Raw genomic sequence first — 24855 nt, forward strand, 5'->3', positions numbered from 1 at the left:
GTTTATCTACTGTGAAACTTTGTTTAGCTCATTTTTGTGAATTTGGCGTGTCATAAATATGTTTTTTTTAATATTCTCAGTTAAAATGATTCATTTTCAATCAAACTGCGACATATGTTACTCATTTGTAAAGGAGCGTGTATAACCAATGTTCAAAGCATATACACATTAAACTTTTTCAGATTTAATTACATGTGTATGAGAAAACCGGAGAAAGTCGTGATAGGACCATCGTTGTAATAACCTGCACCAGAGTGACGTGTGATCCACACCGCGTCTCCCTTCTGAATAGTCAGCACTACCATATTCGGACCGGCATCGAAATAATCATTACCGTTACTCCAGGCCATAGTTCTGACTTTTGTTGATCCATTCAACACAATGTCTACAAAAATTGTTTGTGAACGATAACTCTGAACATTCACGAAGAAGACGTACATCCCGGCGATAGGAGCAGTAAATATTCCGGTACTTGGGTTGTAACCATTTCCTTCATTTGTTATGACGGAAGGAAAAACCAGGGCCCCGCTGTTCCATGAACTTTCGCTGGATGACACTGAGGCGGAGAAACCTACCTTCTTTGATTTGTCTGCAAATATAATTTCTTTATTGAAGATTAAAGGAGATCAAATTAAGGAATTCTGATGTATGCATCTACTAGTAAAAAAACCTAGCAAAAGTTGATACATAATACTCAAATACCAGCTACTTGTTTTTGCGGAATGAAATAAGAAGATTTAATATTAAAAAAATCGCAAAGCGCGACCTCGTATGGTGTTTTCACTTCTAACTCATTTATTCTGAGTTATTACCTAATAATTTGCCACATTCATTCGGAACATCTCAAGAGAGGACACGATAGAAGACAGCTGCAGATGGTCATTCTTAGATTGCTTTACTTCCACCATCATGTCCTCTAACGTATTTTCTATTTATTTTTAATCTTTGAAATGTAACTGAAGTAAAAGTTGACAATCATGACACAGATTTAAGGATGTACAACACCCCCACCCCCAAAAAATTCCTGTCGTTTCATTTTCGCTATTTTTGTATATTTAACACATGCCTATATCTACTGTGTGTATGCACATTTTGGACAAAATCGGTTGATGCGTTTTTGGACAGGAAATCCAAAAGTTACCCCCCCCCCCTGTTTTTTTACGAGGAGAGAAAATTTTGAATAATTAATTCCTAATTATCAAAAGTCAAGATAGCCTAGCTGTCAAATATCATTTACTAATTCTTTTTACCAATTAACTCACAAATAAAGGCATCTTCTGAGAACGGCATCAATAATTAAGGTGAATTTTTTTTTATTATTTTTTGTTTGTTTGGTTATTGTTTTTTATATGAAATAAAATAGGGAAAATCTCCCCTTTTTTTACTTTTTATGGAGTTTAATAGGATTAATCCAAAAAAAAATGTGAATAGAGTATGGAACTCATAATCACAATGAAACCCCTTATCCCATTTTTCTTTTATGATTAATGCACTGGGATCCTATTGCTTGTCATTTTGACGCTTTATTTTAACGTTGAATTTGACGTCACGTTAAACGTTCAATTGAAATCGCAAGAGTTATCTCTCCTAGTATGTTGTACGTCCTTAAATTGCGGTAAACAACATACAGAAATAAGAAGATTTTTGCATGTCCAATTTGAATTTCATTTTTTTTAAATTGCAGTTCAAAGATGTGATAGAATTTGTTTTACAATAGAACTAATGTAGTTTTCTCCATAGGATCTAAATTCTGGTACAAGCGCGATAGTGATTCACCGATTTCGACTAAAATCATCAGTAAATGGCTATTTTATATAAACCCATGTACATGTACTTCAGGTTTCTTTTTACCCTTGGGTCAAGGACAAAGGTTTAGGTCGATTTCAAGTTCATAGGTCAAGGCGATTTTGGTAAATTGCTAATATCAACATTTATTCAGGTTACCAGGGACCTTGACCTAAGTTTCAAGGTCAAGGGTCAAAAGATCTGCATGCTTCAGTATGTTACATGTCTTGACATTTAGAAGTTCTTAATTCTGCATGAACATCAAAAACTCAAGTATACTGTCGTTTAATACATTGTGTGTGGGCGCATGTGCATGCACGTCCTTGCATTTACTTTTGATAGTAGCATAATGTAGGCTTATCAAAACAAGAATTGATCCAGAAATATAATTATCAAAAATATAGAGAAAGAGCAATCCATATATCGGTTGTTTTTCGTGTTCGTCAACTTCTCAATTTGAATTTACCCGCCATGTTCACTGACCTTGTACATTTCGGGGGGGGGGGGGGCAGTCTATGAGAATGCAGATATCTCTAGGATTTCAATTTTTCAACATAAATAACGTTGTTTACAAAAAAATTACGTGATTTTTTAAAAGATGTTTTGTGAACTATGCAACTTAATCGTCTATCAACATCACCGAGTGCTTTATTTCAAGCGAAAGTTTCGCAGGAAATGTCGTTGCTGCTGAGGATAACGACTTGTAAAGAGGCAAATTCGTTTTACGTCGTTTTCGACTATGTTATTGACAATTAACAAAGACGTAAATTGAACGTAAAAGCTTTTTATTTTGTCTCCAGTATCTAAAAAATACTTATACCATTACGGAGATGCTGTGGAATCATGGCTTTCTTAAGGAAATATCAGTCTAGATTTACTAAATCGGGGAGGGCCACATTATTCAGCTAAGGTACAAGGTATACAATTAATATTGTCATTGGAGTGAAATATATTCCATTTTACTGGAATACGTGCATTGTACAGAAAATATTTGTTGAGTTTTAGTGAAATTACAATATATACACTTACGTAGCTTTCTTGATCATATACAATATATTAATAGTATTCCAAAGAAATGAAATACTCCGTTACAGTAATTTTCATTTTGGTGAATATTTATAAATCGCCATATACACCACATTGCATATCCGCAAAAAAAGGTTGAACATTTTCCCGGGATGACACAGACCAAGCATTGTTAATTTTCATTTGCAGTGCAGTGTGACATATTACTCCCTTAAATTTTGTTGAACATGTGATAACAATTCTTTTTTCTGTTACATTTGCTTTCAAAACTAGATATGTTGAAAATATCTATTGTTTATTAAATTGCATTTGTTTAAGTAGATTTTCTGTGTTATGAAAGAGATAACAAACATTATTCAAGCTTAAAATTCCATTTAACAATACCAAATAGGAAAGGAGCAAACACAGACCTCCAAAGCATCAGAAGTGGGATCAGGTGTCATGGAGGAGTGAACATTCCTTGCCAACTGGTAACACCCGCCGTTTGCTTCTTGTCATGCTCGGGAAATAACAGAAAAAAAATCCGCCGAAAATTCAGTGTATAAATAATGACCTAACAAATAGTATGAAAAAAGTCAGTCAGCATCTGACTTAAAGATAAACTGTATTTGCTGACAAAGTCATTATATCGACCATAGAACTTTTGAAATGATGACTTTAAACTCAACTGATATTTTTGTTTCCGCAGCTTGTTTGTTAATAATTTACCTCTTTATAAAATTGTTTATACCTAGAGCATGCTCTTACTCATCGAATAAACTGTGAAATATAGACCCCGTAAGCAGGTGATGAAGGTGCATAAGTAGCGAAAGTTGGCGATTGAAAATTTTAAGTAATCTCGCTTGTCGTAAAGCTTGGCTGCTGGATTACCATTAACGTCTTTTTAAAGTGAAATAATTTAATTTTGTTTATATTCTAGTCTCTCACTGGTTGATTTCCAAAAAGGAACGCAAACCATTTCTTAATAACCTGGTTTGGTATGGGGACACACCCCCTTGACAACCAGCTGAATCATCTGTATCCATGCAATCCTCTCATTTCCAGTCCATGGGATTCATAAAAAAAATCCAGATTTAATAAATGTGCCTTTAACTTCAAACAGTAGCTCGCTTTTACCTCATGTAAACAAACATCGTGGCTGCTAGATCTGTGTATCAGTTATTACATTCCCTTGTTTCAAATCACTTCCGTTACTAGGGATGTATTATTGAGCGGCAAATTTGAACTCATAAGAAGCACCACAATTTTACACCCAGAGTTGTTCAATTATTTGAAAATTAAATTACAAGGAATGACTCTAGTTCTTGGCCAAATTATTCGATGATAACCTGGTTTGGGTCAGTTTACGCTTTTTTATAATCCGCTTCGCGGATTATAAAGCGTAAACTGACCCAAACCAGGTTATCATCGAATAATTTGGCCAAGAATTAGAGTCATTCCTAAAATATCTATATAAGAAACAGATGTTTTTACTTTACATCTTAATACAGTGTAGCTCATTTTTTTCAATTTTGGGTTTAAAAATTATATAACAATATTAATTGAATCCTGTAGTTTTTGTTTGCTACAAAATAAGATTAATTTCGAGACAAATTTCATTTTGAAAGCAAGTTCAGCATTGAAATTATCGTGCCCTGCGCACATAACAATATTTTCTATATACAGACACTTCACGTTTTTTGGTCACTATCTTTTTCTTAAATCTCTTTAATCTCAAATCTATGCATAGTATTGATTTCGGTAAACCCATACATGTACCTTTTTAATCCCAATTGTCCAAATGATGAAGCAAGGCACAAGTAGTCATCAACGCCTAAGAAATCGAAACTCGTATGAAGCTTTTTCAGTTCCAAAATCATTTTTAAAAACGGAAAGTTGAAATAACAAATAGTGATCGATTTAATGAATAAGTAAAAATATAAATGGTGAACTGGATAAAACTTTAGACCCTGGAAACGACAGGGGTGGGATCAGTTGCCTAGAAGGAATAAGCATCCCCCGACTATTGATCACACACGTTGTGTGAACCCAATGTAATTACAAGGTAGACGGTATAACTCGTAACAATAACCAAACAGTTTGTATGAAATATGTCAAACAAAATACAACCCAACGACAGGTTGTTTTTTTTAAAAAGTCCATTTTAACGACCATAAAATTTAAGAAATGCTGACTCTAATCAAAGTTGATAAAATCAATATAATTTCACTACTCTCAACTGTTTTTTAAGAAGTCTTAGAATTTATTCCTGAGGAGTTCTTAACTTTCCTCAAACATTTTAATAATCAACATGAATTTGTGTTATCGATCGTTGTAGAGTTCATTCAGCTATGATACCTAAGTTGGACCCTCGTTTTCTATGATTTGATACCTAAATTAAACGAAGTCTTTGTATCATTTCTATCACAAGTTGTTATTGCATTTTACTTTTAAAATATAGAGTGGGACTTATTCTTTCTATAGCAGTGACCACATTCAAGGTCAATATCAATGAAGTAACATTATATGGTGATTGAATCGATATGTTAACATGATCCAAAAGGAGACTGTTTTTGTCAATGATACAAGGAGATTTTGTTTACCTACCCTCAAGTCCTTTCAACAAATCCTGATTCGCATTGATGAGGTGTTCCACTTTCTTTTTTAGATTTGTATTTGATGAAGTTACCTCATCGATCCACTTCTCAGTCTTCTGATTCGCAATGATGAGGTGTTCCACTTTCTTCTTTAGATCTGTATTTGTTGAAGTTATCTCATCGATCCACTTCTCAGACTTCTGATTCCTACCCTCAACTCCTTTTAACAAGTTCTGATTCCCACTGATGAGGTGTTCTACTTTCTTTCTCAGATCTGTATTTGTTGAAGTTATCTCATTGATCCTCTTCTCTGTCAGAATTATGTATGTAATGAGAAAAGCAAGACATACGCCTAGAACAGCTTCTTTTAACATGTCTCTTTAATAATGTAAGTTATAGCAAGTTTTTACCTTCGGGGCATTTAAATAGATAAACAGTATCCAACGATAACGAACAGTATATATTTGTACATGTCGATGTATCTGATATATGAAACATGTGGAGATAACGAACAGTATTTGAACTCATAAGTCCATAAAACATACAAAATCGGAGCAGAGCAAACACGGACCTCTGAAACATCAGAGGTGGGATCATGTACAATGGAGAAGTGAGCATCTCCTGCTTACCAGTTACACCTGCCTTGTGCTCCTTGTCAAGATCGGGAAATAACGGAAAATTAATCGCCAATTTAGTGTGTAAATTAATTGTATTTGCTGATTGGGTCATTGTATCGACCACAGAACTTAGAAAATGATGACTTTAAAGGAAACTGCTGATAGTCTTGTTTCATCACATTATTTGTCATCATCGACAGAAGACCTCGTCTCTAAAACAACATAGATATCGTCGACCAGAAACCGCGGCATCTTTTTTATGTCGACTTCTGAGTCTTTGTGTGTACTTGTGTACAATCAAAATAATTTTTGACAAAATAATTTTACAAATGACCAATGACAAGGTAAGTAAATTTACGAGTTCCATCTTTATTGAACAAGCAACTGTCAATGATATCGAAAAGTCTGAACTAACGTAGGGAATGGTTGTGTATAAAGTTTAAAGGTCGTTTTTAAGTTCTTAAGCTGTTGATTTTGGTTAAATTTTCTTATTTCAAATTGTCCAACAGTTCCTTGGAATTTTTAAGCATCCACATCCGATTTACACCACTTCTTGAATATATTGCTTCACAGTACTCTTGAAGTTTCTCCTTCACAGCTGTTAATATTTTAGTTAGGAGTAAAGAAAGAGGTTTAATTGAACATTTACTGGAACTCACTATATATGTTTGTAGGGACTCTTACTGAGTCTCGGAATCCAATAAATATATGATAGTTCAAAATCATTTCGGTTCTTTTTGGATAATAAAAATATTCAAAATTACCTATTATTTTGAAGAAATCCCTCCTAAGAAAGGGGACTATGAGTATAAGTTGGGTTACCACTTGTAGAATTAAATCCAAATTATTCTAAAATGCAATTCAAATAATGAGCCTTACAAACCATGACAAAATTGTTACCTGCTTTGTCAGCGGTGACAAGTACACACTGATCATGCAATCTATTTAATTCTTTTCTTTATTGTGATATGTTTTGTTTATTTTTTTAATCTTTATCCTATTTTGATCATTATCCAGACAACTTCTTAAGGATATCCGATCCTCAGCCAGGAAGGATAACTCCAAAAATTAATATTTAATTTGCAATGCATCAAAATGAAGCTTGAAATGATTTTTTTTTTCATGCAAAAAGGTTTTGGGAAGTCTTAAAAAAGGTCTTATAAAAATTGACATTTGTGCCCTATAAAAGGAAAAATAATTATTACAGTTTAAGAGAAATAAGATTTCCTTGAATGCAGCCTTAGATACCAATGTTTATTAGCATGATATGAAATAAGAAGTGATTTGTGGTGTCTTGCAATGATAGCAAAAGCCTTTTACACTATGTATTATAGAATACATGACAAAAATAGAAGACAAAAAATACCAAATAAGTGTAAAAATCATAACAATTTCTCTGAATGACTGGATACATATCGATTTTTAACCTAAAATATATTTGTTGATCAATTTGCAATTAGAAAATGCATTGTTGATATTCCAATTCGCTTTTTCTACAAAATATTGGAGATTTGACAATTTTCCCTATATAATATAATTAACTTTAGTCTTTAATTTTAAAGAAATACTGTGGATAAATTTATATGACTTTGTGGATTCAGAGTTACTTTTATGACTGCTTTTTATTACTTAACTGCTAATTTTATAAACCTGAGGATCGGACTACCTTAACAGATATGAATCATTGAAGATTTTGCATTTTGGGTTCATTAACCGTTATAATAATTGTTATTTATATACCGATATAATCAATATATATTTCTAATGTTGTAAAACGTAAAAGTAAATATTTTTAATCCTTAAAGAACTTTTGATAAAAGATTTTCCGCCCTTGGGTTCCCTTATTTTGAAATCACAAGATATTTCCAAAATTTACAACTTGAAAACTTTCAATTTTTCAACTTAATGCACAACTATTACATACAATAAATTAAAGTCAAGGCTTTTCGATATCATCGATGGCTGCTTTTTCAACAAAAATGGAACTTGTAAATTTACTTACCTCTACATTGGTCATTTACAAATCATTTTGTAAAAAATATTTTGATTGTACACACAAGTACTTTGAAGTTGACATCAAAAGGATACCTGAGTTTCTAATTGATAATATAAATGATGTATTTTGGATATAAGGTTTTCCAACAACTTAATGGTTTTTCCATGGGTACTATCTGCGCCCCTTTAATAGCAAACTTAGTTTTGTATCTATATTAATCAGAATTTGCCCAAAAACCGTATGCGTGAAAAGAAGAAAACACCTGCTGTGTCCTTCAACCAGACATTTAGATATATAAAAGACGTTTTGTCAATTAACAATGTTAATTTCAATTCTTATGTCAATAAGATCTACCCTGGGAAAGCCTTAGCTAAAAGAACCAAAGTATATGACACAGCTGTTGGTTCGATACACAAAAGCATGCTCTGTGTATGGACAATTTATAAAACGAGTTAAATTGTTGACAAGCGGATTAATAAAGCAAAAATAAATGCAGTCTCGTTTGAAGTCTTCATTACGTAGGTTATATGGTCAATACAATGTCCTTTTCAGCAAATACAGTTAATCATTGAGTCTGGTCCTGGCTGACGTTTTTCATATCAATTGTTGGTCCATTGTTTATACACTGATTTGACGACGGATTTTTTTGTTATTTCCCGCTCATAACAAAGAGCACACGGCGGGTGTAGCCCGTCGGCAGGGGATGCTCACTCCTCCATAAAACTTGATCCAACGTCTGATTTTTTTGGAGGTTCTTGTTTGTTCTGCTTCTATTTTGTATTGTTTTATGGATTTCTGATCTTGAAAACTGTTTGTTGTCTCCATATCCTTTATTGAAAGGTCACTCAGCTCTTTATTCTTGTTATAAAGTAAAAGCCCTATACTTTTTAAACACTTGTGTTCTAAAACTATATAAAAATTCCACTTTATTTGCTTTGAACGATTATGCTGAGTAGTTAACATTTTTCCTCTTTCTTCGTCTTTACTAAATCTAAGGGCGACAAATTGTCAGATGAATGCTGCAATATAGCTTATAAATTGATGCTTCGACAAAATCTATTTTGAAGCAGATTAATTAAGCATGTTGAGACATACATTTTTTTAAAATTTATAGTGTACTTCATAAATATTAACATCTATTTAGTCAATGTTTATTGTAAGCATACCGAGCTTGATAAAAAATTTGATTATAAGAGAAAATCGGAGAAAGTAGTCAGCGGGCCGTTAGTATGATAACCTTGACCGGCGAAATATTTGACCCGCACTCTGTCTCCATTCTGAATATTCAGCACCACCAGATTGGGACCTGCGTCGTTATTACCACCACCGACACTATATGTCATAGTTTTGACTTTTGTAGATCCGTTCAACACAATGTCTGCATATATAGTTTTTGAAAACCAGCTCTAAACATTTACAAAGAAGACATACATCCCGCCAACATGAGCAGTAAATATTCCATTGCTAGGATTGTATCCATTTCCTTCATTAGTAATGACACGAGGAAATACAAGCGTCCCGCTGTTCCATGAAGAGTTGCCTGAGGACACTGTGGCAGAAAAGGCTACATTCTTTGAAATACCTACAAATATTATTTTAATGTCTTAAATTTAATGTGTTTAATTTGACATGTAAGGTTTTTCAAATTATTTGAAATTGAGTGCGACCAAGTAAAATATTAACTTCTTGACTGGCCTGGGAAAATGAAAAATAAAATGAAGAAATGAAAGTTTTCTCCTCCTTAACATGAAAACATCTAATTTGTTTCCATACCAAAAACACAGCTCTGTTCATTGCCCGTGATTGAATGGGCTTGTATCAAGGCCTTTGAACATATCATTTATATATGTGATAAAAACAATAGAGTGTACATGGATACTGAGTTTTTTTTATTTCGTACACCTCCTAATCAATCGGTTAGGCCATATTGTTTAGGAGATGTAAACATTTATTCAACATAAATGGTTGAAATAAGTCTGATTTCAAATTATTTCCAGTCCTTATGATAAAATTACAATAAATATGCATAATTGAATGCATGTTTTGTATATATAATCTATACTTTTGCAGAAAAATGCTTTTGATGTGCTCTTTAGAACTGCGCAGCTACAGAATTCAGCAGAGCCTTAAAAAATCCAAAAAAAAAATATGCAAAGTGTCTCTACAACCATTTGTTGAGAAATTGTCTAAATTTTGCACTTTTAAATGGTATTTTCAAGTTCAATACAGGGTACTGTTGTTTTCAAAATGAGTGTAAAGAACCATGAAAGTAGTTCATGGATAACAGCAGATGGTTTTATTTTTAGCAGATATTTTTTTCCAGACCTCTTATTAATATGGAGGTACATAATAATCTTTAAAAAGTAGAAGAGAATTACATTTGGAACATGTCTTAAATGATATGAACACTTTTAAAAGGGGAATTGTGTTATTTTGTGACTTAAAGTAATGTATCGAACAGTTCTTAAATAGTATACGTGTTGATAATTTAAAAATCTTCAACTTTTCGATTCCAGGCAAGGAAAATTGAGCTCCATCAAATGTAAAAATTAAGAATTTGTAAGCCTGCCTCTTTCGTTACTCTTCACTAAGATATTGACAGTGGTGAAGGGAAAATTTCAGGAGTACTGTGCAACAATATATTCAAGAAGTGGTGTGAATCAGATGTGGATACTCAAAAATTCCAAAGAACTTTTGGACAATTTGAAATCACAAGATTTTACCAAAATTAACAGCTTATAAACTTATGACTTACAAACTTTATACACTTTATACACAACCATTCCCCACGACAAATTAAAGTCCAAGCTTTTTGATATCATTGACAGCTGCTTTTTCAATAAAAATGGAACTCGTAAATTTGGTTACCTTGTCATTGGTCATTTGCAAAATTATTTTGTTAAAACACATTCTGATTGCACGCAAAAGTACTCTGAAGTTCACATCAAAGAGATGCTTGAGTTTCTGATTGACAATATCTATGTGGTTTTTGGAGACCAGGTATTCCAACAATCTATTGGAATTCCCATGAGTATTAATTGCGCTCCGCTATTAGCGGACCTATTATCGTATTCATATGAAGCAGAATTTGTGCAAAATCTTATGCGTGAAAAGAAGAAAACACTTGCTTTGGCCTTCAACTCGATATTTAGATATATCGACGACGTATTGTCAATTAATAACTGAAATTTCCATTCTTATGTGGATACGATACATCCTGGTGAACTTGAGATAAAAGATACTACAGAGTCTGACACATCTGTTTCATACTTGGATATTTTATTTGAAAAAGACGTTAATGGTAATCTCACAACCAAACGTTATGATGAGCGTGATGACTTTAAATTTTCTATCGTCATCGTCCCTTACTTATGCAGCAATATACCTTCATCACCTGCATACGGCGTTTATATATCTCATTTGATTCGATACGGAAGAGCATGCTCTACGTATGAACAATTTCTAAAACGAGGTAAATTATTGACAAGCAAGTTGACGAAACAAGAATATCAGCAGTCTCGTTTAAAGTCATCATTTCGTAAGTCTTATGGTCGATACAATGACCTTGTTCCCGATCATGACAATTGCAAGGAGCACATGGCGGGTGTGACCGGTCAGCAGGGGATGCTCACTCTTCCATGGCACATGATCCCACCTCCATATCATTCAAGGACATTTTTCTGCGAGGTTTTACATTTATTCTTAAGTTAAATGTTGGTCTCCTTTTGTAGTCCCCATTACCCTACCCCATGTAAATATTATTTTCTTAATTGACAAGATTGTCAAAACTTCAACTGCATGCAAGTTTTTAAAGTTTATGATCATTTAATGTCGAATACTTTGTTAAGCTTAATCATTGATGGCACATGTTCTACTAACAATGACTGAATTCATGTGTATGTCATTAAACATTTAAATAAATGTACGTTTTAGTGTTGTATCATAATTTATTTTTCGGTTATCTAAATTATTATTATAAGAATGAATCACTCTTTATTGCAGGCAAGTGTACAAATAATTTAAGCTTTTTTTCGACTAAAAAGACATAAAATTCAAATATTATTATGTGTTTTGGGATTCACAATGTATAATACTTCAGCTTAAGAAATATAAATTGACAAGAATATGATATACTTTATTTAGAATTTAAGCACAGTAAGAAAATGTTTGTAACGAGGATACATGAAATACAAAGTTTCTGATTAAGAATATGCCAACAAGACACACAAAAGACAGCATCGCCAAAGTTTGATTGTTAAAAGTATATTCTACAACAGCAAAATCGGTAGTACGATTTTTAATTACACTTTTACATAAGTCAAAAAGGACATTCTAAAGGATATACCTACTTTGTCTCAAAAAGATGGTAAAGATCAAAACCCTTGTTTATATTTTTGTTGCATTTAAAACATTTGTCCCTGAACTGATCAGCTTTACCCAAATCCTCCCACAGAAAGCCAGATGATAAAAGGACTTTTGCTTACCTTCTCCACAGACATGTATGTTGTAGATGTTTCACTTTCAAGATTAAAAAGGTATTGTTTAAATACTAGTATATATCTAATTCATATACAAATCCTGTAGTAGTTAACAACATTTATAAAGTCGTTTCTATATTGTAGTCTACTTTCAATCACTTTGCGGAATAGAATATATATGCATATATAGTTAACGACCATAGTATGCGCAATGCCCTTTTGCAGACCAAACTATGTAAGAAAACCAGAGAAAGTAGTAATAGGACCATCATAGTAATAGCCTGAGCCAGAGTTATGTTTGATCCACACAGCGTCTCCCTCCTGAATGTTAGCACCGCCAGGTTTGGACCTGATTCATAAGAATCATTATTATTGTAACTATGGGCCATTGTTCTGACTTTTGTTGATCCATTCAATACAATGTCTACATAAATATATTTCCTATCATAACTCTGAACATTGACGGAAAAGACGTACCTGGTACATCCCGGCGATAAGAGCAGTAAATATTCCGTTACTGGGGTTGTATCCAGTCCATTTATTGGTGATGACGGAAGGAAATACCAGTGTTCCACCGTTCCAGGATGAGCTGCTGGAGGACACTGAGGCGGAGAGACCTACCTTCTTTGCCTTACCTACAAATTCAATTGAGGTTTAAGGTCTTAATTGTTTAACTCAAGATGAAAGGTGTCCAATTATTTGAAATTATGTGCGATCAAAAAATTGATTTCTTGACTGGGATGATTTATAAAAATAGAATTAGAAGTTTCCTTCTCCTTTCTTAGGAAAACACGATTGTCCTTTCTTAAAACACAACTCTAGTCATCATCTTTTATTAAATGAACTTGAATCAAGACGAGACATGTTTTTTCATGTCTTCTAGCACTTTTTTAATCTTTGATTACCGTGGTATAAGGATCTGATTATAAAATTATATTTCTTTAAAAAGAATATTTGCATTTTTACTACATATCTAATAGATATATTAATGTTTACGATCACACCCTTTATTAGCCCAAAACACTGATTTCAGCAAGAGATCTGAAGGCCAAAGAGCTGATACTGGTGAATCAGGTTAATTGTTTTGAGCATATTTTATCGCATAATTCATACAAAGGAATTGGAAACAAGTTCTTGCAACATAGAAAAATCTTTACAGGTTGATGAAGGATAAGATACGGAAAAGATTATGTATTAATATCTATCTATAAATCAACTTAATATAAAAATCTCATTTAAAAAAAACCTGTTACATGTAGGTTATTTGTCACATTCATTCTGAACACCTCGAAAGACGACATGTTAGAAGACAGTTGCAGTTGGTCATGCTTGAATTGTTTCACTTCCGCCATCAGCTCGTCTAAAGTTTTATTGATGTTGACTGAAATGCAAAAAAAAATGTGAATGAGTTTTAATGATGTAAACGGTGAAGATAACGAACAGTAATTCATCTCAAATAGCAACTCAAACGAAAAGAATTCAGTATTTTTATTTACATTATTTCTTATTCATGTAGCTATATTCCATAATCACCTGTACATGGTGAATGTTATATGGTGTTTAATTGTCTTTCAACTTATTCTTTTATCAACCGCATGGAATGAGTACTAATAATTGTGAAACAGAGCTAACTTTCTGACAAATACGTTTACATTTATGGAATTTCATTATCTCATATCAAGCTAGCAGTGTGTTAACTTAATTGTTGTACTAAAGACCTTGTTAGCAAATACAACCTATCAATGGGTCGATTTTGACTGATTTTGTTTTATATCCTTTGTCTGAAATTTGTTTTAATACTGAATTTAACCACCTAATTTTTCATTTACTCAATCAATATGTTGGGCTTACACGCCTTACAGTGGGTGTGACCGCTTAACAAGGGGTGTTCAATACTCTTAAATCTGTTTCACACCATTTCTAGAATATGCTGAAACACAGTCTCTTTGAAGTCAGCAGTTAATATTTTTGTAAGGGGTAAGAATAGGGGCTTGATTAGGCATTTGCTGCATCCTGCAAAGTATCACATTTAAAGTACTTATTTACAAAATTTTTAAAAAATATTATTAAATAAAAACCGAAATTAAAATACATCACCGATGTCTTCGGAGTCAAGAACATTAAAATGTTTATGTTATTTCCAGAAATTATCCGAGTGTGACGTATATATAAAACGATTCCAAATGGGCACTGTTACATTACGTTAATGACCGGAAACAACGGACAATTAACAACAACAATGGATTTCATTTGAACGTTGCTCCCATTTCTGCAATATTAATTCCCCGTAGAATTATATTCTGTCATTTCAATGAACCAAGCAAAGATGTTCGTACAGGCTGTATCTTGTTTCGTTGTAAATATAACCGCTTGATGTGAATTGAGAATTTTTCTGGAGTTTGAATAATTACAACAAAATCTGCGTGATTAATATCCTACATCTTGATTTTTGTGGAGAAATAGTACCTAATACACTGTTATACTTAGTTTTTTTATGATTGATATATACCCTCTGAAATACTAGTAAACCGAAACAATAAACAAAATTACGGAGTAAATAACTAAAATCTAGTCATTTTGGTTAAGAAAACATCTTTTAATTTTTCCTATGCTCATTTACATTTTTCTAAAGGATACAGGAAAGTTAATTAACTTAAAAACAGTTGATTCAACAAAGATTGAATTCAGCATTTTTTTTTTCCAGGTTACAAAGTCCACTTACCACTAACGAGACTTGAAACATTCGACAATGATGCCTGAAAAGAGGCAACCAGCGAAGATAAGTTTCTTTCCTTTGCCTTGCTCCTCTGTAACTCAGAATCAAGTCGTTGGTTTTCTGATTTGAGATCCTCTACCTTTGCCTCCAACTGAGAAATTCTAGATCCCGTGGATTCCTTTAATGTCAACACGTCCTTCATCAGGGACTGAAAATTACTCGTCAGGGTTTGAACAGTATTCGTTAAAGACATCCGGATAATGCTTTCTTAATTAAGAAGGTGACGGAAAGTGTCTGATTCTTGAGAATCACCATTAGTCACGAAAGTTCTGGACATGCTGCCAATAGTTTGGTCTGACAGCAATGAGAGAGCAATTAAAAATCGAATCAAGCTACAAAGTATGCACATTCTTAGTATATAAATCATATTTTCAGTCTTCTGTGTAATATCCTACCTAAATGTATCCTGCAAAATATAAGCAAACACAAGGTTTTATATGTGTATACTTGGGGTTCTACTTGAGTTCACTGCTCAGCAGTTGGATGCATTTGATTGGATATACGTATGTAAGATGAATCCTGTCCAATGATATCAGTAAGAGCTTACTAATTTTTTTGTGATTTGATTATGTATTAGACATACATATTCCAACATTCCTTTTAGAAAATGAGACTTTTTATTTAAAAAAAAAATTACAAAATATATTTGAAATATTTATGAAAGTGTCTTACGTTCATGACTTAATCAGTGTATTCAATTTGTATTTTGGGAGAGCTTAATCATGTTAATCGTTCCAGGTAGTGGTGTTTTATTTACAGTCGATTTGCAATCGTTATTTTTATTATATACCTAATGCGTATCACTCAAATTTACTGTTGGTTTTATGCAATCACGTGACGTCGTGATCCGACTTTCCGGATCACCACACTGTGGTTTTCTGAATCCATATCACCACCCTCTGAAACTGATGACGTAGTACGCAGAAATATGACATTTTTCTTGCGCATTAAAAAGTCCTTTGTTTTAATGCTTTGTTTCTTGGACTAATATAATACCATTGATCTGTAAAGAATCATTTTAATATATTTAGCCAGTTATAAGGGGGGTATATGATAAATTTATCCTTATAACAGTAACTTGATCCGAAGAGTAAAGTAGCATATAATATATATGTATCAAATGATTCTCTGTTTAAACTGTCCTTTGAATTTCTTTTACTCAAAAGTAAAGTGTTTCATATTATGATACAACTCAAACTTATTGTTGTTATTGTAAGAGTCAGACAAATATCACGTTGTCGATATACACATCAAAGATCATAAACCCTCCGCTCACTCATGAAGAATGTTTCTTTCACTCTAATGATTTTCAAATAGAAATATTTTTGTTTTAAAAAATACAATCAATTAAAGTATACATTTAGCTTGCAGGGCAAAAATAGACAAAAAAGACACTTCAAATTGACAAATATATAGAGAAATGAGAGACATTTATGCCATTAAGAGTTACCTTTCTTATTAGAGTGTAAATGAACCTTAAGGAAGCTCAAACAACATTGAATTTTTTTTTTTTTTGATATTGAGAGAATAAATATATAAAGGTATAGGTTTTCAAGTTAATTTTTTAACGCAGGGTACCTCTCATATTTTTCCAGGAAAGATTTTAAATACAATGAAGTGGACAATATATATTCTACAGGTATTTCCAATTGTCTCCTTTACTTTAGAGTTTCTTTCTTCAATTTTACGTCGCCACAGTGCAGTGGTTAGAGCGTCTACTCTAGAGTCGCGGCGTAAGGAGTGGATCCTTAGGTCGTGGGTTCGAATCGGAGGAGTGATAATAGGGTCATCAGTGTAATAACCTGTACCAGAGTAATATCTAACCAACACTGCTTTCCCTTCTGGATATTCAGCGCCGCCATATTGGGACCCGCGTCGTCATTATCACTACCACAATCAGCTGTCTATCAAAGTCAGAGTCTGTCTTTTCAGTCATCAGTACTGATCCACCGGGACCAGTAGGAATGTGTCCGTCAGTAAATGGTGAACTATTGGTTACCTTGAAAGTTTTTTTAATTACTGTTTGATACCTTTACAGGCGAAAAAATCTTATGGGACACATTACAGTGAAAGGTGATGTCATCAATGAGTATGAGTACAAGAAGGACGGTGAGACCAGACTGTCGAGAGGGAGAGAGATTGTGCATAGAGAATAGTAACGGCGATATAACTTCTGCGTAGCTTGCACATACCGAGAGAGAGAGAGAAGGAGAGAGATTGTGCTTAACAAGAACGGTCGCTTTGAAACGTGGCAGTTAGATTCAATTACTTGATAATCATTATGAGTAGATTTCACAGTAGGTATTTTTTTCTGTATAACTTGTAACTTTGTCAAACTCTAACGTGTTTGTTATGTAATTAAAAACTTAAAGAAATTTAACGCATTAATGGTGTTTTATTATCAACATACATCTGAAGGTTCTACAGCTCCCAGAGAATTAAGTCATTTAAAACGTGTCCTCATTTCTTATCTAATAAGTTTTTTACTTCTTTATAATCAGTGAATTATGCACATATATCAGTATTTACCCTTTTCTAAGTAAATTCCTTACCAAATTAGTTGCACTAACTGTTTTTCAGTCCTTTCCGAATGCACTCTGATTTTGACATCCTGGACTAGAAAATATTGAACTTTTGGTAATAACTTTTGCTTTAGAAGAGACAAAGCTTTCATTTTTTTAGGTCACCTGAGTAACTCAGGTGACCTATTGCTATCTGTTTTTGTCTGTCGTCGTCCGTCGTTCGTCGTCCGTCGTTCGTCGTACGTCGTCCGTCGTGTGTTAACATTTGAACATTTTCAGCTTCTTCTCTGAAACCACTGAACCAATTTCAACCAAATTTGGTATACAGCATTTATGGGTGAAGGCAAACAAAAATTGTGAATTTTATGGTCCCCGCCCTCCTGGGGCCTGAGGGGTGGGGCCAAAACCACCAAAATTATTGCAATCTTTAAAAATCTTCTTCTTTACTCCTGGACATCAAGCAGGCAAACTGTTGGCATGAATGTAATGAGCATTGAGTCCTCTACTAAAATTGTGAAATTCATGGCCCCAGGGTCAGAGGTTTTTGTGCTAGGGCGGGGCTATATAGATTATATAGTAAAATGCAATATTTCTTTGAAAATCTTCTTCTCTGCTCTTGGGTATTAAGTAAACTAACTAAATACATAGTTATGTTGAGAAAGAGTGCCTCTACCAAAATTGTAAATTTTATGGCCCCAGGGTCAGGGGTTCTGGTGTTAGGGCGGGGCTCTATTGATCATATAGTGAAAATGCATTTATTCTTTGAAAATCTTCTTCTCTGCTACTGGGTATTAAATGAACTAACTAAGTACATAGTTATGTTGAGCAAGAGTGCCTCTACCAAAATTGTGAATTTTATGGCCCCAGGGTCAGGGGTTCTGGTGTTAGGGCGGGGCTCTATTGATCAAATAGTGAAAATGCATTTATTCTTTGAAAATCTTCTTCTCTGCTTCTGGGTAATAAATGAACTAACTAAGTACATAGTTATGTTGAGCAAGAGTGCCTCTACCAAAATTGTGAATTTTATGGCCCCAGGGTCAGGGGTTCTGGTGTTAGGGCGGGGCTCTATTGATCATATAGTGAAAATGCATTTATTCTTTGAAAATCTTCTTCTCTGCTTCTGGGTATTAAATGAACTAACTAAGTACATAGTTATGTTTAGAAAGAGTGCCTCTACCAAAATTGTGAATTTTATGGCCCCAGGGCCAGGGGTTCTGGTGTTAGGGCGGGGCTCTATTGATCATATAGTGAAAATGCATTTATTCTTTGAAAATCTTCTTCTCTGCTTCTGGGTATTAAATGAACTAACTAAACACATAGTTATGTTGAGCAAGAGTGCCTCTTTCAAAATTGTGAATTTTATGGCCCCAGGGTCTGGGGTTCTGGTGTTAGGGCGGGGCTCTATTGATCATATAGTGAAAATGCATTTATTCTTTGAAAATCTTCTTCTCTGCTTCTGGGTATTAAATGAACTAACTAAACACATAGTTATGTTGAGCAAGAGTGCCTCTTCCAAAATTGTGAATTTTATGGCCCCAGGGCCAGGGGTTCTGGTGTTAGGGCGGGGCTCTATTGATCATATAGTGAAAATGCATTTATTCTTTGAAAATCTTCTTCTCTGCTTCTGGGTATTAAATAAACTAATTAAGTTCATAGTTATGTTAAGAAAGAGTGTCTCTTCCATAATTGTGAATTTTATGGCCCCAGGATCAGGGGTTCTGGTATTAGGGTGGGGCTCTAATGATTATATAGTGAAAATGCATTAATTCTTTGAAAATCTTTTTCTTTGCTCCTGGAGTTTATGCCAATGATCCAAGTATATATATTTATGATGAAGAAAAGTGCATCTAGCAAAATGGTTATTTTTTATGCCCTCTGGTCGGGGGGGGGGGGGTTCATAGTCTGAAAATTAATTAATGCTTTGAAATCTGCTCTTTAGTATTAATCAACCATTTTATGATAAAATTTGCAAAATTTTGAAATATGTGGCCCCAGGGTCAGTGGTTCCTTTGGGATGAGGTGCACAACTGGTTTTAAAGTGGAAGTGCATTTTCTCTTTGTTACTCTGATCTACATCTGGGTATTAGGTAAATAGAGTAAGCATGCTAAGTTTATAATTATGATAAGCATTGGTGCCTCTTTCAAAATTGTGAATTGCAAATTTCATGGCCTCTGGTTTAAAACACGAACCAATTTTAATTGTTTGAAAGTTGTTGCACGATACTCAGGTGACCTATAAGGCCCGTGGGCCTCTTGTTTCATTTGTGCATGACTTATGACTTATGACTCGACTTTTCTGCTATTTTACTGATGTTTGACGCAGTATCTGACAACTTCAATGTTTGTCATACTTTTTTAAATACAACAATTTATACTCAACAAAAAAAAGAAACACATATTCAGATTTAACATAATGATTTAATTCTTCAATTCACATCTTTTTTTTTAATTTTTTTATTTTTGTTTAGTAATGCGTTTTCTGATAAAATTCAAACGTGACTCATTTTGCAGTATTGAAAAATTAAGAAGAATATCACAACTTTGCTCGGTCTATACAAGGTAAGAACCTTATGACAGTATTACAGTGAGTTTCAATATCGTGTATGTCCTAAGTTTGCATCAATTGCAGTCTGGACACGTCGTGTCGTAGAGTTAATAAGGTTGTTGATGATAACCTGAGGGATATTATTCCATTCCTGCAACAACGCCTGCACTAGATCCTCGATGGTGGTTGGTGGATTTGGGCGACGTCTGACACGTTTATCCAGCTCATCTCATAAATGTTCTATCAGAAGGTCTGGTGAGAACGCTGGCAGTGGAAGAATATCTACGTTGTTCGTCTGTAGCAATCGGAGCAAATCTTTGCGACATGTGGCCTTGCGTTATCCTTTTCCAAAGTCAAATTGTGTTGATAGACAAATGCAACAACCAAAGGAGAAAAGTTTTCATCTCGATATTTTACTGCATTCATATTGCCATGAATGACATTGAGCTGTGTTCGTCTTCCTTAAGCAATACCTCCCCACACCATAACGTTTACTCTACCAAAGCGATCTCTTTCAATAACACAACAGTCTGCAAAACATTTCTTTTTCCGGCGATATACACGTGGACGACCATCAGTTCTATACAAGCTGAATTTCAACTCATCTGGGATGGCAACTTGATGCCATTGTTGTCGCCTCCAAATTCTAGGGACATGCCGTCTTAATCATTCCATCTGTCCCTGGCTACGTCTCAGTGTTCGCGGAGTTCTGATGTACGGATGTCGTGCCCGAATTCCAGCTCCTCGCAATCTGTTACGAACAGTTTGGGCACTTATACGCCGATTTCTCTGTCCGGCAATTGTAGCAGTAGTTTCTACAGCAGTTCTGAACCGATTGCGCAGGTGCTGAAGGCGGATCTGACAGCCCTGCCTGGGTGTGGGTAGAAACCCACGGATGGCCAATTCCTGGTCTGTCAACCGTGCTTCATAGCTGATGGAGACGTGCGTTTAACCGCTGCACAGTCGATTGATGAACAACAAATGCAATGGCAACTTTCTGTTCCGTAGCTCCCGCTAGTAGTATCGTTACAGCCTGATTGTGTTAATCTTTGTTCAAACGTGGCATCGCAGCATCAAACAAGCAGTAAAATCTTAAATATGGGTTTCATAGGAGTATTGAAAGTTTCTCTAAATCAAAAATATCAATGACAATAGACACCTGATTTACAAGAAATCGTGCAAAACTTTCTTTTCTTAAAAATATCCAATCAAGCAAAACGTTTTGACTCTTGGGTTTTAAATGCCCATGTTGTTTTTATGTTGTTCTTTAAATAGGTCACCGGTATTTAATGATACAAATGATAGTTGTTTATTGTACTGTTTCAAAATTTCTTTGATATATAGAAATTATGCGTCTCTTTTTTTTGTTAAGTATACGAGGGCTGTTCAATAAATAATGTCCTGGGTGCTCGGACAGAAGCAAAAGACGTTTTTCAATGATTTAGTCTTCATGATTTAACTTATTAATCTCTTTTAATTAAAACACATGTTCGTAACATTTTTATCCAATCTCTGATTGTTTTTAGAACTCATTTTTGGATATAACCCTTAGTATACTGGAAAATGGCAGATCCAATGATTTCTTGGACTTGTTTCGTCCTTCTGAAAGGTGTTTTTACAAGTCTGGAAATAGAAACAAGTCAAAAGATCAAAGATCTGGCGAATTTTGTTTATGTGAAAAAATATTAACTTTCTGTTTATCACGAAAACCCCTTTGCTCCTCAGGGCGTGTGGGTTTGGACACTGTCATGAAGAAATTTAATGTAGTGGATTCCTGATTCTGGGTCCTTCCTCTAATAAACCTTTTTATTTTTTTGCAAAGAATTTGCTTTCCAGCCTCCTCCAGAAATTAAACTGTCTCCCCGAATACGAATATGAACAACAATACCAATAATATTTAAGAAAATTGCATATAAATCTGTCTTTGTGCTCTTGCAATTCTTTGCTCTTGTCAGACCTTCGCTGTTTTTATCAAGTACAGCTTATGGTAAATTTTGTTTTGAGGGTTTTAAGCAATAGATTCAAGTTCCATTATCTGTTCGAATATCAAACAAACGTGGATAACTGCAATTACTGATATTCTAAAATAATTGTTAAGACATTCGTACACGCTATGGTTTTCACTTATTTTTCAAAATATAGGGTGACCTTTGAGTACTAAGCTTTTTTACCGTCAAACGTTTCTTAAAAACAGTGTAAACTACTCCCGAAATGATGTCTATCAAATTTGCTATGTACCTTAAAGTCAATCATACATCATCAAATATTATTTGATGAAATTTTGCAAACAGTACATAAGTTGTTGTAATTTTTGCTGGCAAGGACGGTACCCATTTTTGATGCTCATTAAATAATTTTTTTATCATTGAAATCCACCTGCTCCTTTGTCTATAAAACAGGAATTGGTTGCTGTAAATGTCACATCTCTTTGGGATTTTTAACAAGTTTTATAGCAGCTTTAATGAAGCTTTTATTTTCACTCTAGTTTACTTATTCTTTACCATTCATTTATAATGCAGTGTCTCGAATACTTTTGATTTCCAGCTTCTCACAATGAAACTATGTGATGGAAAGTGGTCACATAAGCTGTTATAAATTCATTAAAGTTTAAATAATGAGAGAAAGTCAAGCTTAATGTCATATGATATCTGTATTGTTTGTCATACAGTTCAGGACATTATTTATTGAACATCCCTCGTATATCTTTTTTGTATAATTTAAAATACCAAGTTAGGGATGTGTAATTGAACAATTAAAACAATATTCAAAAAACTACAGCTGCAATTTTTCAGCTTATAAATTTATGTTTAGGCAAAGTCTATTTTGAAGGAAATTAATTCAGCATGTTGAAAAATACATTTCTTTTAAAGTTATGGTGTACTTCATGTATAAACATAACATTATATATACCCTACAGTAATTATACAATAATTATTTTTATTCGGAACTAGGCATAATTTAACAAAGAGTAATTAAAGCTAGTAGTTTAAGCAAGTTTAATAGCGTAATACCTGTTCTCATGCACCTTTCATTAATGTGCCTGAATTAATTTACAAAACGTAATCATGGCGGTGTTCTAAAAAAAATCTTATAATTTGATAATCCTATACTCAGATACTGTGCCCAGTAAATAATTTTTTGCAGTATAGTGCAACCACAGAAATTGAAAACGTAAAATAAAGTTTGCTACCTTTTAGGGATAAAATTGCAAAAATTTCCAACCGCAGAAAATACCCGTCATAACGTGATTCGCGCATGGGCAGAAAGGTTTCAGATGCGCGTTGTAATCGGAGAGGACTACTCAACACTAAAACCCTATATCATAACTTTTTATTCTGATTGTTCGCGAACTTTTTGATCACCCCTCGTACGAATACAATAATACATAATCAAAAATATCAAAATATCAAAATATAATAACAGACTTTAAAAATACAGATTAGTGTTCTTGTAACGTATTAGAGTGTAAAATGTATTTAAGCAATAGATAAAAAATATATAGATATACCAGATATTAAAAAGTAAATAACACTTTCTGCAGCTGTTGAATTCGCTATATCAGCTTTTGATCAGCTATCAACCTCAAAACTAAATTTAACATGACATAAAGATCGACTTTAAAAAATCCAATTATGGTGTTTCACATTAAATAGATTTTAGAGAATGAGGGTAGCTGATAATATTAAAGCTGTTTTCGCTGAACATTAAAATGAGTATGTTTTTTTTACATATTAAAATACTTTGTTTATAAACTGGATTATCTTCGTACAAAAGTTTTATAGTTTGGTACATGCTCTACTGATAAACTTAACTCATACATATGCCTGCAAAAATACTTTATATCCAAAAAATCACTCAAACATGTTTGCTAAAGTTTTATTTTCCAATTCTTATATGAATTTTATTAAAAATTTTAACTAACTCAATAATCTAATGCTAAAATTTTATTTTCAAATTCTTATAAGAAAATTATTATCATCTATTAATTTAAAGAATTATATCATTTCAGGTTTGGCCTTAAGTATTCACTTCACTAGATGTTTTTCGTCCTGGTATCCATTGGCCTGTGTTTGCTGTAATTTTCCTTGTGTGTCTAACCTCGCTTGAAGAATGTCAGCATGACAATCCATTTCACCGAATTTGTTTTCGCAATGTCATCTCGTGTGGCGTTTGCGCCGAGCCATTCAACTGATGCTAAAATTCATTGTGCTGCTGCTGCTGCTTAAAACAAACTCATTTACTGTGAAAATGTGTACTGCTTTCAACAAATTCATGAACTGGTCTGCTTTGCTTGCTTAAAACAAACTCAGTTCCTGTGCAAAACGTGTACTGCTTGCAACAAATTTTATGTACTGCTTTGCTTGATAAAATAATTTTAGTAACGTTCGCGGTTAGCCCGGAACGATAACTATATACATGTAAAGTTTATTCAAAATAAATGAAATATAATTGTAAGGTTTAAGTACCGTTCGTGGTATACCCGGAACGGCCATTATAATGCTTATCATAAGAACATGTTTCATGTTGTTTGCTG

At 33.7% G+C, this 24855-nt stretch overlaps 1 protein-coding gene and 1 pseudogene across 1 annotated transcript; both read right to left on the bottom strand.

The window, feature by feature from the left end:
* The window catches only part of LOC134236477 (multimerin-2-like), a 67151-nt pseudogene that overhangs the window by 37706 nt on the left and 4590 nt on the right, over positions 1 to 24855 (bottom strand).
* LOC134236479 (complement C1q tumor necrosis factor-related protein 3-like) lies at positions 168 to 15680 on the bottom strand. Its single transcript, XM_062718662.1, has 2 exons — positions 15204 to 15680; positions 168 to 589 (listed from the first exon to the last, which is right to left on the bottom strand). Exons 1-2 carry the CDS (start codon positions 15445 to 15447, stop codon positions 189 to 191), a joined length of 645 nt encoding a protein of 214 aa, XP_062574646.1. The 5' UTR covers positions 15448 to 15680; the 3' UTR covers positions 168 to 188.

Source organism: Saccostrea cucullata, unplaced genomic scaffold (assembly GCF_032062105.1).
Source record: "Saccostrea cucullata isolate Sc308-1 unplaced genomic scaffold, CSIRO_AGI_Scuc_v1 ctg424, whole genome shotgun sequence".
Taxonomy (NCBI): Eukaryota; Metazoa; Mollusca; class Bivalvia; order Ostreida; family Ostreidae; genus Saccostrea; species Saccostrea cuccullata.